Raw genomic sequence first — 19,837 nt, forward strand, 5'->3', positions numbered from 1 at the left:
TTGTTGGATCAGTCAGTAGTCAGGTATTAAGTCACTAAACCTGCTGTATTTAATTTGTTATATATGTATAAATTAGTAATGTTATATTCTTTGCTTTTTTTTTTATGTGTTCTATTAGTGGTGATTTACTCAGAATAGAAGGAAAAATCCTGCATTCAATTTTAGATGAAATTGTTTTCAAACTTTTATCAACTCCTAGTCCAGCCATAAGAAGTACTGCTACAAAACTCCTACTGTTGATGGCTGAATCCCATCAGGAAATTTTGATTTTATTGAGACTGAGTGCCTGCTACAAAGGTAGTGCATGTATTCTTTTCTTGAGAATTTCAGAAAGAAAATTTAGATGTTTTAAAAAAGTTATTGGCTGAAATATGTCAATATTAACAAATAACAGTTCTACAAATAACAATTAAGGGAAAAGTTGTATGTAATCATAGTGTTTTCATGTCTCAACTGGTGGCATTTGGTACATTTTGATGAGCTTAAAATGAATACTTCCTGTTTGACAAAAAGATCCTGTGTTGAATATACCATGTAGTTTAGTAAAATAATGACCAAAGAGATTAGTGACCTTACCAAGACTAACTTTGCTGGAGAAAACAGAGCTGTACTTGAGAAATTGATAGTTCTTTTAATCTTTACATCAATTAACAGTTGCTCTTCAGCTAATTTACTGCCCTTTCTCAAAAAACTTCCTCACCTTCAAAATTAAATTAAGCATATATGTGAAATTTTTTTTTTAGTTTCTTTATGGGGGATTAATGTTTTGCAGTCAACAGTAAATACAATAGTTTGTACATGCATACCATTTCCCAGTTTTCCACATAACAATTAAACCCCCACTAGGTCCTCTGCCATCATGTTCCAGGACCTGAACCCTCCTCCCCACCCACCCCAGAGTCTTTTACTTTGATGCAATATTATGTGTATTTTTTAAAGTCAAATTTTAAATATGGATATGCTCATTATTTCTTCCTCTAGATAATAACTTTTATTTGATAATTTTCCTTACCAGATACTATTATACATACTTTATATAAGTACATTGAAGTAGTAATCTTCAATAAAATTCTGTTTGTTTATTCATCATTTTACAGCAGTGGAATTACAACCATGGAAAAATTAGGTATTTTTCCTGCAATCACACAGATAGTTTTCCCTTTTATTGCCCTTGTTGTTTTTCTTTATTGTTGTAGTTGTTGTTGTTATTGATGTTGTTGTTAGGACAGAGAGAAATGAAGAGAGGAGGGGAAGACAGAGGGGGAGAGAAAGATAGACACCTGCAGACCTGCTTCACTCCCTGTAAAGCTACTCCCCTGTAGGTGGGGAGCCAGGGGCTTGAACCAGGATCCTTAGGCCTGTCCTTGCGCTTTGCGCCACGTACACTTAACCCGCTGTGCTACGCCCAACTCCCTTGAAAAGAATTTTTAAAGAAAAGAATATAAGATGATGCATTGAATACCAATTATGGTGTTTTAATTTTTTTTTTTTTTTAACCAGAGCACTACTCAGCTTTGGCTTATGGTAATGCCAGGGATTGAACCTGGGTCCTCAGAGTCTTAAGCATGTAGTTCTTTTGTATAACTACTATGTTATCTCCTTAGATCTAAGATGTCTTTTTAAAAATTTTTTAAATTATCTTTATTTATTTATTGGATAGAGACAGCCAGAAATCGAGAGCGAAGGGGGAGATAGAGAGGAAGAGAGACAGAGACATCTGCAGCCCTGATTCACACTTGCAAAGCTTTCCCCCTGCAGGTGGGGACCAGAGGATCAAACCTGGTTCTTTGTGCTTTGTAACGTGTGTGCTCAACCAGGTGTGCGTGCGCCATCACCCATCCCCCCTAAGAAGTCTTTTAATCATTCTTAATGATTTGCAAAGCACTTCAGTGACTTAGCCTATACCAGTCATTACTGTGGGTACTTTAATTAGATTAGATTTATGAGAATAGAAATATCGAGATTAAAGTGCAAGTAATAGAACTCTCTAGTTGGTATCAGTTCAGGAAAAAAGATTTATGTAATCAAACTATTTTCATGTCTCAACTGGTGGCATTTGGTACATATTCATTTTTTAAATTTTGTAATTAGATTTCTACTGCAGAGATAGACTATTCAGTTGTGTTCACTGTAGAGGAATTTCACCTTAACTATCTTCTTTTCTCACTGTTAGGACTCAATTTTCTTACATGTTTTACAGTTATTGTTACCACTAAGAATTTGATTCTTGAGGGTAGAATAATGGATAAAAAAATCCATATAATAAATAGCTTCTTTAGTTTTATATTCCAACACTTTTTTTCTTCTTTATACTCAATACATATATCATTCCAACATGCCCTGGAAATGGAACTTACTTGGAATGGAATATACTTTTTATATTATTACTGTGATGAAAATTCAGTATATTAATCTTGTAACATTTATATATTTTATCATGAGTGTTTACTCCAAATTACATATATTATTTAATGTTTTTAATAACTTCCTTAATTATGAACAATTGCCTGTATACATTTTCAAAGGTTTGACATTCAGTATGTATTCATTTTCTTTTCTTTTTTAAATTTTTATTTATCTATTTATTTATTTATTTATTTTATAAAAAGGAGATATTGACAATGTGTTCATTTTCTTTTCTAGTGCTTCACCTTTAGGTAGTTATATTCAAATAAAATGAAATTAGTTCTCTAGTCTTTTACTAGTATGATTTTACTCTCCTTTTTTTAATTAAGCAAACTAGACAATTTTTGCAACAAACCTCACAAGTTAACATTTAAGAGCTTTTAGGACAGACAGATATCCTAAAGACCTCAATCTAAAAATCATTAAGCAGATGAAAAAGGAAAAATCATGTGATTAATATTGTTGTGCTTATTTTTTTCAAACCAGACTTTTAACCACATAAAATAATATTTTATTACTAATATTTGTACTTTTCTTATTTCAGGACTCAGACGTCTACTAAATAAACAGGAGCCTGGGACAGAGTTTAGTCAAGAACTAAGACAGCTCATTGACCTTTTAAGTCCTAAAGGCTATCAGGAAGTAGAAGAGCAGGTATTTGATTATATAAACATTTTGCATGATATTTGTTAACATTTTAGTAAACACTTTCAAGTTTGAAAATATTGGGAGTGGTAATTTCTTGAATCTTTTATTTGCTTTCTTTTCCCTTTTACTTAGTATTCTTAGACCTTATATATTCTTGGCTTATGAAAATGTTGCTTCCTACCTAACTTGTTAGAAATAGAGATTAATACTTATATAGGTCTGGTGTTTCAAGAGGTAAACTTATTTTCCTAGAGTTATCTATGAGTTAATTCTGGCCTTTAATTTCAGACACTACATCAAGCAGCTTGCTTGATTCAAGCTTATTGGAAGGGTTTCCAAACTAGAAAAAGATTAAAGAAGCTTCCATCTGCTGTGATTACTTTGCAGAGGAGTTTCAGGTAAAAAAAAAAAAAAAAAAAAAGTGAAGAGAATAATGATCTGAGAATAACTAGATGCATCTTAGAGTACATCTGAGGGATAAACTTAGAGTATTGTTTTATTGTTTCCAGTTTCCTGACCTACTTTTCTTTTGCTTTCATTCTTCCATATATTTTTGAGTACCAGCTTTTCAGTAACCAGGTGCATTTTCAAAACAAAGACTATAACTTAAGATAGGAATCTGATGTAACAAATACATAGTCCTAGTTACTTAGTAATTTTGTGAACGAAGCCTTTGGATAGAACCAGTGATAATCTTATTAAACCCTTAGAACTGTGTGTTGCCGTAGTTGTTTATTTATAGGGATCTGTAGGAAAATGTTGTAGTCGGGGAGGTGGCTCGGTGATAAAGCTTTGGACTCTAAAGTATGAGGTCCCGAGTTCGATCCCTGGCAGCACATGTGCCAGAGTGATGTCTGATTCTTCCTCTCTCTCTCCACCTGTCTTTCTCATGAATAAATAAAATCTAAAAAAAAATGTATATGACTATTGTTCTTTTTTCAGTAACTGCTGTCAGTGAATGAATCATTACACCTATAAACTAAAAATAATATTTTAAAAAATATATGTGTAAAAGTTAAAGTATATTAACCTGATATTCTTTAGGACATGCATATAATCTTTGAGATATGACATGACTTGTCATTTATCTTCATTTCAAGTGACCTGATAATGAAATACTAAAGACATGGCCTGGTTTTTGATATGATTAAACCTCCAGAATCATGGAGGCAAAGGAAGAGGCACATATACACTATGAACTTAGTTCTAGGTCCTTTTTAACAGAGTAAACCCATCACAGAAGTGATTTTTCATGCAACATAACCTAAAATTAAATTTCAGTTCATTAAAGTAAAACTTGCATATGCTAGATAAGTTACTGATTTTTAAAGAAAACTGAAACTTAAAAAGCTGCAGCTGTTCTTTTAAGTTAGAAAAATGTTTTAAAATGGTGGTGAGTGTATGTGTTTCCTTTCCATTGCTTCTAAGAATCTGGATGTTTCAATGGTAGATATTGAAGCCATTCTGTCTAACTATATCCATAGTTGACATTGTATTTATTGATGAAGAAATCTTCATCTAAAAGGCTTAAAAAATAGCGCAAGGACCAGCGTAAGGATCCCAGTTCAAGCCCCGGCTCCCCACCTGCAAGGCAGTCACTTCACAAGAGGTGAAGCAGGTCTGCAGGTGTCTGTCTTTATCTCCCCCTCTCTGTCTTCCCCTCCTGTATCCATTTCTCTCTGTCCTATCCAACAACAATGGCAACAATAATAACTACAGCGATAAAAACAAAAAACAAGGGCTCAATAAATAAAAAATAAATAAAAATAGATATTAATATTATAAGCATACAATTTTAATATTACTAGGCAAGAATATTATAATAGTACTGTTTGTAGCAAAAATAAGAAATAGTATTAATACTTTAAATATATGCTATGTGCCAGATCTTACGTTAGCTACTGAGGAGAAAAATCTTTTTATATTCAAATGGTATATTCAGAACTCTTTTGTAGTCATACCCTTGGTAAAGCACTTTCTTGGGCATTTACTTTGTATTTAATCACTTTTCATGGTCATACTGAATTGTTGGAAAAGCCATGAAGTATTTTATTTACTGGTAGATACTCAACAAAGTTTTTTTTGTTTTCCTTTTATTATTTGTGATTAATAGTAGGTTACAAGATTATAACATTACAATATATAGTTCTACACCATACCCACCACCAAAGTTCAGTGTCCCCACCCTCTCACCTCCCAAAAGATGTCTGTCTTGCATCATCTTCCATTCTTCTAAAATTTCTTTAGGAAAAATTTTCATTTCTCAGAAGTTTCTGCTTCTAGTGAGTTAAGAGAATCTGCACGAGTCCACCTGGTGGCCACTTTTTCTCCCCCTTTTTGGAAGAGGATGGGAAATAGAGAGGAAGAAAGAGTCAAAGAAGGAAATACCTGCATCAGTGGTCAGCTACTCACAGAACTTTCTCTTGCAGGTGGACATAGGGGCTTGAACCTAGCTGTAATGTGCACTCTACTAGGTGTACCACCAAATACCACTTGGAATTTTAGCAACATAGGTTTCTGAATTTTCCTTATTAAAAAAATTAAATTTGTTCTCTAGTTGTTTTTGCCTTTTCTAAAGAAATTCAGTTAGTACTCTAACCCTCTGAAACTATACCAAGTTTGTCTGTTGACAGTCTGTGTACAAAGCTATAACCAAAGTAACACATCTGTTGGTAGTTTATTCTAAAATAGTAAAAACTTTTGAGTTAGAAACATGCCATTTATATATAGAGATAAAATAATTCATTTTGTCCTCATTTTCTTATCCTCTCATTTTCTTTTTCTAATAGAATTTGAAGAGATTTTGAGTGTACTTACTGTAGACTATTACTATAATCCCCACATGTGGTTATAGCAAAGAATAAAAGCTAGGTAGAAGTGACTTAGAAATATTGATGAATAAAATCAAGTACTGACATACTGGTCTGTTAAAAAGAACCTGCATGGCCATTTAAAAATTTTCATAACCTGTTATAAAAATGTTTATTGGGTATTAATTATGAATTAGATAAACATGTGAAAATTATAATTACTTGAAAAAAGTCACTGGTGAATTTTAGTGCTTTCAGTCTTTTAATTTTTTTTCTTTTTAATTGCCACTGGGCTTATTACTGGGGCTCAATACCTGCACAATGACTGGCAGCCTCTTTTTATTTTTTTTTTCCTTTCTTTCATTTGATAAGACAGAAGTTGAGAGGGGTGGGGGATAGAGAGAGAGAGACAGAGACAGAGATAACTGTAGCACTACTTCATTACTCATGAAGTTTCCCTTCTGCAGGTGGGAACCATGGGTTTGAATGCAGATCCTTGCACGTGGTAGCAGAATTGGATCTCTTGTATATCCTGACTTTATTTTCACTAAACACTAGATTATGGAAATACTCATATGTTACTAAATATTCTTCAAATTTTTAATATTTTCATAATTCATTGATCCCATCCAGTGAATGAACCAGCGTTTATTTAACTCTATATTGCAGTATTTGCGTTTTCTTTTCAACTTGTTAATTTGTAGTGCTGTGGAGAACTTTCTTGAACATAAGTGTTTACATATGTACCTGATTATTTCATAAGGAAATTACTAGAAACAGAATTTGTTGATCAGTATTTTTAATAAATAATATTTTTTCCAGAATTAGGGCATTTATCCAATTATTTCTTCAGAAAAGTTGTATAGCAACAGCAAATGAAAATTTACTTCATCACATTCTGACATTATGAATTGTCTTAAATTTTCTTTTGCCTGCATTTATATGATTACTGGGGAAGTTAAACATTTTCATGTACATCTTGAGTAGGTATATGATTTATAAATGCTGTGGGGAGTCGGGCGGTAGTGCAGCCGGTTAAGCGCAGGCAGCGCAAAGTGAAAGGATCTTGGTTCGAGTCCCCGGCTCCCCACCTGCAGGGGAGTCGCTTCACAAGCAGTGAAGCAGGTCTGCAGGTGTCTGTCTTTCTCCCCCTTCTAACTTCCCCCTCTCTCTCCATTTTTCTCTGTCCTATCTAACAAGGACAATATCAATAACTACAACAATGAAAAACAACAAGGGCAGCAAAAGGGAAGATAAATTTAAATAAATAAATGCTGTGGTCTGGGAGATGGCTCAGTGGATAAAGCACTGAACTCTCAAGCATGAGGTCCTGAATTCAAGCCCCAGCATTACATGTATCAGGGTGATATCTGGTTATTTCTCTCTCCTCTTATCTTTCTCATCTATAAACAAAATCTTTTTTAAAAAAAATTATAAAAAAGAAAAGATTTATAAATGCTTTGTGTAAGTTATTTATGTTTTCATCACAGAGCTAAACAAGCAAAGCTGTTACTGAATCGAAATAGGCAGAAAGAAGAAAAAGAATGCAGATTACAATTGCAACTTCAAAGACAGAGAGCTATGAGACTTTCCAGAGAATTACGCCTGAATATGCTTGAAATAGTTCATCCAGGTGGGTGGCAGCCTGAATTTTATACAAATGTTTAGTGTATCTTTTAATAAACTAAGCTTTTTTATTTTTGAAATCTGATTACATTTTTTAAAACACTTGGACCTTCTCTTATTCCTTTTCTATAAAAACTTTGAGTGAAAAAATACGTTTTTTTTTTTCTAGCTAAGGTCTATTATTTGATGGTGTCAATATCTCCACTAGTTTTTTTCTTTCAGATAAACTAGTGAACCATAAAAATTTAGACTAAAAACTATCAGAGAAATACATATAGTATCTCCCTGAACTTAAGGACTTAGACTATTGTTTCATTCTTCCATCAAAACTATTCATACCTCAGTACAAACTATGTGACAACTTGCTTACTTGGACACACTAAGCTGAAATTAATGTCTAAAAGGTCTAAATGGTTTCAAGATTCTTTAAGATAGGGAGCTGAGAGATGGACATATACCTTGTTTTGTGTTCAGCCCAAATTCAAACCATGGTGGTACAGAGAGATGCTGTTGTATGTCCTCTTTTGCTCTCTGTGTGAATGAAAATACAGTTCAGGAATAGTGAAATTATGCATGCATGAAGCCTGGCTTTGCCCCCCAGAATATTCTCTTTTTTTCTTTCTTTGTTCCTCTCCCTTCCTACTAATTTCCAGCATCCTTCATTTGCATCTAAGTAGAAATATTTACTTATTAAATATCAATAATAGTTATTAGATGCTCTGTTCCAGGAGGTGGTGCATTGGTAAAGCTTTGGACTCTCAAGCATGAGGTCCTGAGTTTGATCCCCGGCAGCACATGTGCCAGCGTAATGTCTGGTTCTTCCTCTCTCCTATTTTTCTTATAAATAAATAAAATATTTTTAAAAATCAGCCACTTATGAAAAATAGTTATTTGACACTTAAAGTGTCACTGGTGTACACAAAGACCTGGACTTTTCATTTCACTTTAGGTAGTCATTTGTGGCTAGTATCTACTATATTGGAGGGGCTGGGTGCTGGTGCACCTAGTTCAGTGCACATAGTACTAAGCACAAGGACCTACAGAGGGAATGCTTCATGAGCAGTGAAGCAGATCTGCTTCTCTCCTGTCAAATAAAATTAGCAGGGGTGGGGAGGAGAAAGAAAAAAGGAGAATGGAGGTGCATAATGGTTATGCAAAGAGACTTTCATGCCTGAAGCTCTGAAGTCCTAGGTTCGATCCCCTGTACCACCAGAGCTGAGTAGAGCTCTAGTAAAAAATAAATAAGCCAGAGCTAAGTAGTGCTCTGGTAAAAAAAATAAAATAAAGGAAAAAATGGTCACCTGGATCGCTTTTCGGCCTTTTGGCTAAGATCAAGTGTAAAAATGGTTACCTGGAACATTGGATTGGTAGTGCAGTTACTGAGCCCCAGCCATAACCCTGGTGAAAAAAAAAAAAGTTTAAGTATCTATTGTACTGGGTAGCATAGCTCTGTATCTTGCTGCCTACAGTTTCAGTATGTATAAGCTCCCCTCCCCCAATACTCATTATCTTTGGCCCTAATTTCCATTTCTAGTTTTCTTCATCTCTACTCAGTTTTATACTATAGTTATTTCACTCTTTTTTCCTTTGCCAACTCCTAGAAAGTAAAAAGTAAGTAATTGATGGAACTGAATGACTTAATAGATACTTAGTAGCATATAATGTAGATAACAAAAGCCCATGTTTTATCCTTTCTCTGTGGTTATATTGAATAACTTCATAACAATGCACTGTGGTTATTTTTTTAATTTAATTTTTTATTTTTATTATCACTGGGGTGTTACCTCTCCAGTTCAGCTAGAAAGAGTGAGACAGAGGCAGAGAGAGGGGAAAGAAACCACTGTATGGAAGTTTCCTTCAGTGTTTTGGGAATGGTCTAAACCAGGATTCCACAGATGAAAAACAGCACTATGACATGATTCTTTAATCTAAATGTTCTTTCTATTAGATGCTTAGTTCTTTATTTTTTCCAGTATTAAAAAAAATATTTGAGTGTTTTCTCTAAACAATTTGCATCATCTGAGAAAAATTATGGAACTCTGTTTCTAAAATCCTGGAACCATTTTAAAATAATTGAATTTTAAAAGCAATGAATTGAAAAAGTAGAACAACTACAAGATTATTTTTACTACTATGGGCACTTAACCCAGTGTGCTACCACCTGGCCCCTTAAGATTATGTTTATTAAAATATTCCTGACTCTAGAGTTTGAGAAACCATAGTAGTGGATATGTTGTAATAGTGTTTATCTTTTTAGGTCAAGTGGAAAAGCATAATCAAGAATTAGAAGATAAATCTGCATTGATTATCCAAAAATATTGGAGAGGGTACAGAGAAAGGAAAAAATTTCACCAACGGAGACTATCTCTCATGGAACATAAAGCAGCTGTCATACTTCAAAGAGCAGTGAGTCTAACTTAGTAAATAGAGTACTGGATTAGGAAGATAAAAGAGTTCAAACCTGACTTTGTTTTAGACTACTTTAAAATTCTGGCCAAGTCACTTAGCTTTTCTAAACCCTAATTTCTTTGTCTATAGAATAAGAACCTCCTTAGATTGAAGGATTTTATATATATGTTTAGAACTGAGGTCTATGCATTAAAAAGTTCAAGACATTCAATCTATTTTCCCCTTTTTATGTTGACTAGTGATTTATAAGACCAAAGGTTAATAGGAACGTATATTAACACCAGTCCCACCACCAAAGCTCTATATCCCTACCTCCATCGCCCTGTAGTGGAGCTAAAATCTACCCTCCCTTTCCCCTCAGAATTTTTTACTTTGGTGCAAAACTCCAAACTCTGTCAAATTTTGCTTTGTGTTTCCCTTTCTGTTCTTCTTTCTCAACTTATGTGTATGAGTGGGATTATCCCATACTTATGTTTCTCTTTCTGGCTTACCTCACTTAACATAATTCCTTCTAGCTCCATCCAAGATGAGCTGAAGAAGGTGGATTCATTTTTTTTTTTTTTAGATATTTATTTATTTCCTTTTTGTTGCCCTTATTGTTTTTATTGTTGTTGTAGTTATTAGTTGTTATTGGATAGGACAGAGAGAAATGGAGAGAGGAGGGGGAGACAGAGAGGGGGAGAGAAAGACACCTGCAGACCTCCTGCACCTCTTTTGAAGCAACTCTCCTGCAGGTAAGGAGCTGGGGGGCTCGAACCCGGATGCTCATGCTGGCTCTTGTGCTTTGCGCCACATGCGCTTAACCTACTGTGCTACCGCCTAACTCCCAGATTCATTATTCTTAATAGCTGAGTAGTATTCCATTGCATATATACATACCACAACTTCCTCAGCTACTCATATGCTGTTGGACACTTGGGTTGTTTCCAGGGTTTGGCTATTACAAACTGTGCTGCATAGGTATACACATATCTTTTTGAATGAGTGTCTTTGACTCCTTAGAATATAACCTTAGGAGGGGAATTACTGGGTCATAAGGAAGATCTGTTTCTAGCGTTATGAGGATTCTTCAGACGGCTCTCCACAGGGATTGGACCAATTTACATTGCCATCAACAGTTCAGGAGGGTTCCTTTGTCCCCACAACCTCTCCTGCATTTGTTGTTGCTATTGTTTCTGATGTATGTCATTCTCACAGGGGTGAGGTGGTATCTCATTGTTGTCTTTTACTTTGGCTCAATACACCAACACCAGTGCATGTTCTGCTTAGTGTTTTTTTTTTTTAAATATTTATTTAGTCCCTTTTGTTTCCCTTGTTGTTTTATTGTTGTAGTTATTATTGTTGTTGTTATTGATGTCGTTGTTGTTGGATAAGACAGAGAGAAATGGAGAGAGGAGGGGAAGACAGAGAAGGGGAGAGAAAGATAGACACCTGCAGACCTGCTTCACTGCCTGTGAAGCGACTTCCCTTCAACTGGGGAGTTGGGGGCTTGAACCGGGATCTTTACACTGGTCATGGCGCTTTGCGCCATGTGAGCTTAACCTGCGGTGCTACCACCAATTCCCCTGCTTAGTGTTTCTTTTCTGATCTTGTTTTTCAACTTCTACCTGTGAGTGAAATCATCCCATATTCATCCTTCTGTTTCTGACTTATCTCACTTAACATGATTCTTTTGGGGCCAGGTGGTGGTGCACCTGGTTAAGCGCAAACACTGCAGTGCACAAGGACCCAGGTACAAGCCCCTGGTCCCCACCTGCAGGGGGAAAACTTCACAAGTGGTGAAGCAGGGCTGCAGGTGTCTCTCTGTCTCTCTCCACCTCTATCTCCCCTTCCCCTCAATTTCTCTCTGTCTCTATCTAATAAAAATAAAGTTAAAAAAAAAAAAAAACTTGATTCTTTCAAGCTCCATCCAAAATGGAATGAAAAGGTGAAATTACCATTTTTTTCCTTTTTTTTTTTTTTTACTGGAGAATTAATGTTTTATTCAACAATAAATACAATAGTTTGTACATGCATAACATTCCCCAGTTTCCCATTTAACAATACAACCCCCACTAGGTCCTCCTTCTTGGAACTGTATTCTCCCCATCCACCAACTCCAGAGTCTTTTACTTTGGTGCGATATGCCAATTCCATTACAGGTTCGACTTGTGTTTTCTTTTCTGATCTTGTTTTTCAACTTCTGCCTGAGAGTGAGATCATCCCATATTCATCCTTCTGTTTCTGAATTATTTCACTCAACATGATTTTTTAGGTCCATCCAAGATCAGCTGACAACGGTGAAGTCACCATTTTTTACAGCTGAGTAGTATTCCATTGTGTATATATACCACAACTTGCTCAGCCACTCATCTGTTGTTGGACACCTGGATTGCTTCCAGGTTTTGGCTATTACAAATTGTGCTGCCAAGAACATATGTGTACACAGATCTTTTTGGATGGATGTGTTGGGTTCCTTAGGATATATCCCCAGGAGAGGAATTGCAGGGTCATAGGGTAGGTCCATTACTAGCCTTCTGAGAGTTCTCTAGACTGTTCTCCACAGAGGTTGTACCAACTTACATTCCCACCAGCAGTGTAGGAGGGTTCCTTTGACCCCACACCCTCTCCAGCATTTTCTGCTGTTACCTTTTCTGATGTATGACATTCTCACAGGAGTGAAGTGGTATTTCGTTGTTGTCTTTATTTGCATTTCTCTGACAATCAGAGACTTGGAGCATTTTTTCATGTGTTTCTTGGCCTTTTGGATCTCTTCTGTGGTGACTATTCTGTCCATGTCCTCCCCCCATTTTTGGATGGGGTTATTTGTTGTCTTGTTGTTGAGTTTGGCAAGCTCTTTATATATGCTGGTTATTAAACTCTTATCTGATGTATGGCATGTAAAGATCTTCTCCCATTCTGTGAGGGGTCTCTTGGTTTGGGTAGTGGTTTCTTTAGCTGTGAAGAAGCTTTTTAATTTGATGTAGTCCCATAGGTTTATACTTGCCTTAGTCTTCTTTGTAATTGGATTTGTTTCATTGAAGATGTCTTTAAAATTTATGCGGAAAAGAATTCTGCCAATATTTTCTTCTAAGTATCTGATAGTTTGTGGTCTAACATCCAATTCCTTGATCCACTTAGAATTTACTTTTGTATTTGGTGAAATACAGTGGTTCAGTTTAATTCTTCTGCATGTTTCAACCCATTGTTTCCAGCACCATTTGTTGAAGAGACTCTGCTTTCCCCATGTAATAGTCTGGGCCCCTTTGTCAAAGATTAGATGTCCATAGGTGTGGGGCCTCATTTCTGGGCTCTCAATTCTATTCCACTGGTCAGTGTGTCTATTCATGTTCCAGTACCAAGCAGTTTTGATGACAATGGCCCTATAATACAGTTTGAGATCTGGGAGTGTGATGCCTCCGGTTCTGTTCTTTTTTCTCAAGATTGTTTTGGCAATTCTAGGTCTTTTCTGGTTCCAGATGAACATTTGTAGCATTTGTTCTACTCTCCTAAAAAATGTGCTTGGGATCTTGAAGGGGATAGCATTAAATTTGTAGATGGCTCTGGGTAGTATATTCATTTTGATGATGTTAATTCTTCCAACCCATGAACATGGAAAATCTTTCCACTTCTTTGTGTCTTTTTCAATTTCTTTGAGTAGTGACTCATAATTTTCAGTATACAAGTCTTTCACTTCTTTGGTTAGGTTTACTCCTAGATATTTTATTGTTTTTGTTGCTATAGTAAAAGGAATTGATTTCTGGATTTCAATTTCTTCTAGCTTAGTGTTTGCATAGAGGAATGCCACTGACTTTTGAATGTTAATTTTGTAGCCTGACACCTTACTGTATTGCCTGATGATTTCCAAAAGCTTCTTGCTGGATTCCTTAGGTTTTTCTGTGTATACTATCATGTCATCTGCAAATAGGGAGAGTTTGACTTCTCTTCCAATCTGTATCCGTTTAATTCCTTGCTCCTGTCTGATAGCTATGGCAAGAACTTCCAACACTATGTTGAATAGTAATGGTGATAGTGGGCAGCCCTGTCTAGTACCTGATCTGAGTGGAAATGCTTCCAGTTTTTCACCATTGAGTATGATGTTGGCTGTAGGTTTACTATATATAGACTCCACTATCTTCAGGAATTTTCCATCTATTCCCATTTGTTGTAGTGTTTTGATCATAAAGGGATGTTGTATTTTGTCAAAGGCTTTTTCTGCATCTATTGATATGACCATGTGGTTTTTGGTCTTGCGGATCACATTGATTGATTTACGTATATTAAACCAACCTTGCATGCCTGGGATAAACCCCACTTGGTCTTGATGAACAATCTTTTTAATATACTGCTGTATCCGGTTGGCTAGAATTTTGTTCAGTATTTTAGCATCTATGTTCATCAGAGATATTGGTCTGTAGTTTTCTTTTTTGGTTGTGTTCCTGTCTGCTTTTGGTATCAGAGTGATGTTAGGTTCATAGAAGCTGGCAGGGAGTATTCCAGTGTCTTCAATCTTCTGGAAGACTTTTAAAAGTAGAGGTATTAGTTCTTCTTTGAAGGTTTTGTAGAATTCATTCGTAAAACCATCTGGTCTAGGACTTTTATTTTTGGGGAGATTTTTGATGACTGTTTCAATTTCATTAGTTGTGATGTGCCTGTTCATGTTATCTACTTCCGGTTTACTTAGTTTTGGAAGTTGGTAGGTATCTAGGAAATCGTCCAATTCTTCCAGTTTCTCTAGCTTGGTGGCATATAGTAGAACATAGAAGCCTCGCATGATATGTTGAATTTCTGTGGTGTCTGTTGTGATATCTCCTCTTTCATTTACTATCCGATTTATTTGGGTCTTCTCCCTTTTTTGTTTTGTGAGTCTGGCTAATGCTTTGTCAATTTTGTTCACTCTTTCAAAGAACCAACATTTACTTTCATTGATCTTTTGTATGGTTTTCCTATTCTCGAACTTATTTATTTCTGCCCTAACTTTAGTGATTTGTGTCCTTCTGGTTGCTTTAGGGTTCCTTTGTTGTTCTTCTTCTAGGTCTTTAAGATGTGCAATCAGGCTGTTTATTTGTGCTTTTTCTTGTTTCCTAATGTGTGCTTGTATAGCAATGATACTTCCCTTTTAGTACTGCTTTAGCTGTGTCCCAAATATTTTGATAGCTTGTGTCTTCATTTTCATTAACTCTCAAACTATTTTGATTTATTCCTTTATTTCCTCTTGACCCAGAAGTTTTTAAGAAGTGTACTGTTCAGCTTCCACATTTTGGGACTGTTACTAATCTTTTGTTGATTGTTAAGTGTTAGTTTAATTCCACTGTGGTCTGAGATGATGCTTGGAATGATTTCAATGCTCTTGAATTTGCTGATACTGTCTTTGTTGCCTAACATATGTTTCTATCCTTGAGAATGACCGATGTGGACTTGAATAAAATGTGTATTCCAGTTTCTTGAGATGAATGACTCTGAAAATGTCCAATAGTTCTAGTTTATCTCTTCCTTTAGCTCCCTTATGTCTTTATTGATTTTCTGCCTGTATGATCTGTCAAGTTGAGAGAATGGGGTGTTGAAGTCCCCTACTATGACTGTGTTACTGTTAATATATTGCTGTAGCTCTTTCAATAGAAGTTTGATGTATTTAGATGGATTCTCATTGGGTGCATAGATGTTAATAATTGTTAAGTCCTCTTGATTGATCCTCTGAGCATTAAGTAGTGTCCATTCCTATCTTTTTTAATCTTATCTATTTTAAAGTCTATCGTATCAGATATGAGAATAGCTGTTCCTGCCCTTTTTTGTGGGCCATTGGCTTGTATGATACTTTTCCATCCTTTCACTTTTAAGTCTGTGTTTGTCTTGTTTAGTTAGGTGGGTTTCCTATAGACAGCATATTGTTGTGTTGTATTTTCTGATCCATCTTTCTACTCTGTGTCTTTTAATAGGTGAATTCAGGCCATTGACATTTATTGATATCAAAGATTGAAGGTATTTTAACGCCATTCTTGTAGAGTTTTAGAGTGTTCTGACATATGTCCTATTTATGATGGTCTGACTGTTTATAGAAGACCTTTCAGAACTTCTTTTAGGGCAGGCTTGGTGATAGTTGATTCCTTCAACTGTTGCTTGTCTGAGAAGGTTTTGATGCCTCCATCTAGTCTGAATGACAGTCTAGCAGGATATAGTATTCTTGGCTGAAAGCCTTTCTCATTGAGCCCTCGATAGATATCTTGCCATTCTCTTCTGGCCTGTAGTGTTTGTGTGGAGAAGTCTGCTGCTAATCTTATGGGTTTTCCTTTGTAGTTGACTCTTTGTTTTTCTCTTGCAGCCTTCAGGATCCTTTCTTTATCCTTATTCCTTTCCATTCTAAATATGATGTGTCTTGGTGTCTTTAAGTCTGGGTTAATTCCGTTTAGGACCTTCTGGGCTTCTTGAATCTTTATGTCTTTGATGTTGTCTAGACTAGAGAAGTTTTCAGCTATTATGGCCTGAAGAATGCTTTCTTCCTCTCCCTCTCTTTCTTCCTCTGGTAAGCCAATAATATGTATATTGTTTCTTTTGAAGTCATCCCATAGGTCTCTGGTGTTGTTTTCAGCATCTCTTAATCTCTTTTTGAGGTCTCTTACTTCTTTTTTAGTTGTCTCTAATTCATCCTCGATCTTGCTAATTCTGTCTTCAGCCTCATTGATTCTATTCTCTCTGCCCTCTACTGTTTTCTGGAGTTCATCTATTTTGTTACCCTGTTCTGATACTGTTTTAGCTTGTAGCTAGTTATGTTCTTAGCTCAGCGATTTCAGCTTTCAGCTCTCTAAGAACCTTGAGATAGTTAGTGTTTTCTTCCAGAGTCTCATTTGTTGTTCCTGTATTTCTGTTTACAATTCTTTCAAACTCTTTACTAACTCCTGTGATTATTTCCTTAGCTAATGTTTGGATGTTGAACTCGTTATTTTGTGCTTCATGCTTTGGGGGGCTTTTAGCTGGACTATTATCCTGGTTCGTTTCTCCAATGTTTTTGTTGGTTTACCCATTTTATATAATATGTTATGAGTTCCCTCTCTTAGTACTTTTCAAGTTACTGATCACTATTTCCTGCATTGACTTGTGTCTAAGTAAGGTAATTAAAGGGTTCACAGTGGTGGAAATTAACAGTTGTTTCAATAGTATTTTAATCCCTGTGTTGGAGCTCAGTGATTTAAAAGCCTCTTTTTTTTTTTTTTCCTTCTCTGTAGGCTATGGGAGCCTGAGGGCTTCTAACTATAAGTAGGCTTCTTAACTTCATCACTGACTCCTAACCAAGAGATAAGGCAGGGTGTGGCAGAGATAGTCCAGTGGTTATGCAAAGAGACTTTCACAGCCCCACAGCTATGCCACCGACGTATAGTTCTTCTCCTGAATTTCCTGGTTAGATCTCTGTCTCCCTCCCCCTCCCGCCCCGTGTCACTCCCTGGCACTGCTCCTGATTCTGAGGGCAGTAGCAATGGAGTCTCAGAGTTGTACTTGGTGAGTCTCCGGGGAGTCCTCTTCTCCCTTCATCTGTCCCCTTGTTGGTGGAACAGACTGGAGGTGGTGTCTCAACTGATAAACTGACGGACTGTTTCCAGCCACTTAGTCTCTCCCTAGGCTCCTCTCTGTCACCAGCCACGTGTGTTTGTACTCACCGGTGATTTGGTGGGTTCCTGTAATCATTCTAGTCCTATCTTTTTTCAGTCCCAGGTGGTCTCCTTTAGTTGATCTGGGAGAGGAGAGGAGAGGAGAGGAGAGGGGAGGGGAGGGGAGGGGAGGGGAGGGGAGGGGAGGGGAGGGGAGGAGAGGAGAGGAGAGGAGAGGAGAGGAGAGGAGAGGAGAGGAGAGGAGAGGAGAGGAGAGGAGAGGAGAAAAACAGATCTCCTGCTGCTGATAGCCCCACCTCCGGAAATTACCATTTTTAATAGCTGAGTTGTATCCCATTGTGTATATATACCACAACTTACTCAGCCACTCATCTGTTATTGGACACCTGGGTTGCTTCCAGGTTTTGGCTATTACAAATTGTGCTACTATGAACATAGATATATAACCAGTGATTTTGAGCAGTAGGCATATGAAAAAATGCTCAAAATCACTGAAGCCTTTTTAGTTCTTTCCACTATTTCTAAAGGGGTGGTGGGTACCCTTTTAAAATAATAAAACTATTTTTCAAAAATAGTTGAAAAGTTGTAAAAAAAAATAGTTGAAAAGTTGTAAAAAAAATAGTTGAAAAGTTACTGTCATTTCTCCATCACAATTCCATTCTCTTCTAACAGACACTCAGTATATGTTAACTCCATTCATTTAACTATTGTATTATTACCACAGCCATGTGCTATTAAAAGAGTTTTATTTGTTAGGAAAGAATAATCACCTTTTTTTTTTCTCTCTCTTAGACTCTTAAATTTCTAGAAAAGTGCCGTAAGAAAAAGAAAACATTTGTTCTTTGGCAAGGACTCCCAGAACTCACAGATGCACGCAGAATTGAACTAAAGAAACAAGTGGATGACTATATCGGAATACATCCAGTATGTAGGCTGCTGTGCCATGTTATCAGTGTTACATTATTCCTTTGTGTGATGTTCACCAATAAAGTTATATCTCATATTTACATGTACTTATGCTGTTAGTATAAGGTTATACAGTGATTTTATAGAGTTAATGGATGTTGGAGTCTCCTTATACATTCGCATGGTCCATAGAGTTAATAGTGAAGGAGAATTTGCTTCAAATCAGTTATTTTCCATACTGCATCAGCAAGACTTGGTCTTTGTACTTTTTTTAATAATACATGAAAACTATTTTGAAGCTTACAGAAGGAATATATGTAGCCTAGTCAATAATTATTCATTCTTACATGTATATACTTATGTATAATACGTACATGTGGGAAATTTTTGCTGCTAAACTTTTGTTGAAACTAAAGAATAATATAAAGCACTTAACTATATGACTTTTAGAGGTTCATCACTGCAGTATGGCCAGCATCTTTCTCCTAATAGAAATATCCGTATTTTTCATTGTTTAACTACATTTCTCCAGATTACATGTATTTCCCTTTTTAGTTATTGACTTTATGCTCTAACAAAAGTTTCGTTTTTGCTTTTAGACTGATTCACTACCCATGTCATTAATTTTAATAAGCTTTACCTCTGTTAATCACCTTCTCTTTTTTTTTTAATTTATTTCTTTATTGGGGAATTAATGTTTTATATTCAACAGTAAATACAATAGTTTGTACATGCATAACATTCCCCAGTTTCCCATTTAACAATACAACCCCCACTATGTCATTTATCATCCTTCATGGACCTGTATTCTCCCCATCCACCCACCCCAGAGTCTTTTACTTTGGTGCAATACGCCAATTCCATTACAGGTTCTACTTGTGTTTTCTTTTCTGAACTTGTTTTTCAACTTCTGCCTGAGAGTGAGATCATCCCATATTCATCCTTCTGTTTCTGACTTATTTCACTCAACATGATATTTTCAAGGTCCATCCAAGATCGGCTGACAACGGTGAAGTCACCATTTTTTACAGCTGAGTAGTATTCTATTGTGTATATATACCACAGCTTACTCAGCCACTCATCTGTTGTTGGACACCTGGGTTGCTTCCAGGTTTTGGCTATTACAAATTGTGCTGCCAAGAACATATGTGTACACAGATCTTTTTGGATGGATGTGTTGGGTTCCTTAGGATATATCCCCAGGAGGGGAATTGCAGGGTCATAGGGTAGATCCATTTCTAGCCTTCTGAGAGTTCTCTAGACTGTTCTCCACAGAGGTTGTACCAACTTCCATTCCCACCAGCAGTGTAGGAGGGTGCCATTGACCCCACACCCTCTCCAGCATTTTCTGCTGTTACCTTTTCTGATGTATGACATTCTCACAGGAGTGAAGTGATATCTCATTGTTGTCTTTATTTGCATTTCTCTGACAATCAGAGACTTGGAGCATTT

General features: G+C 36.2%; 2 protein-coding genes across 2 annotated transcripts in view; one reads left to right on the forward strand and one right to left on the reverse strand.

The window, feature by feature from the left end:
* The window catches only part of EAF2 (ELL associated factor 2), a 114,088-nt gene that overhangs the window by 79,804 nt on the left and 14,447 nt on the right, over window positions 1–19,837 (reverse strand). The gene's annotated exons all lie outside the window — the stretch shown is intronic.
* Window positions 1–19,837, forward strand: part of IQCB1 (IQ motif containing B1) — a 59,888-nt gene that overhangs the window by 33,584 nt on the left and 6,467 nt on the right. Inside the window, exons 7-12 of the mRNA XM_060198286.1 lie at window positions 119–297; window positions 2,951–3,060; window positions 3,343–3,452; window positions 7,355–7,497; window positions 9,748–9,896; window positions 18,272–18,403. Coding sequence (XP_060054269.1) covers window positions 119–297; window positions 2,951–3,060; window positions 3,343–3,452; window positions 7,355–7,497; window positions 9,748–9,896; window positions 18,272–18,403 — 823 coding nt within the window. The remainder of the gene's footprint in view (window positions 1–118; window positions 298–2,950; window positions 3,061–3,342; window positions 3,453–7,354; window positions 7,498–9,747; window positions 9,897–18,271; window positions 18,404–19,837) is intronic.

Source organism: Erinaceus europaeus, chromosome 9 (genome assembly GCF_950295315.1).
Source record: "Erinaceus europaeus chromosome 9, mEriEur2.1, whole genome shotgun sequence".
Lineage (NCBI taxonomy): Eukaryota > Metazoa > Chordata > Mammalia > Eulipotyphla > Erinaceidae > Erinaceus > Erinaceus europaeus.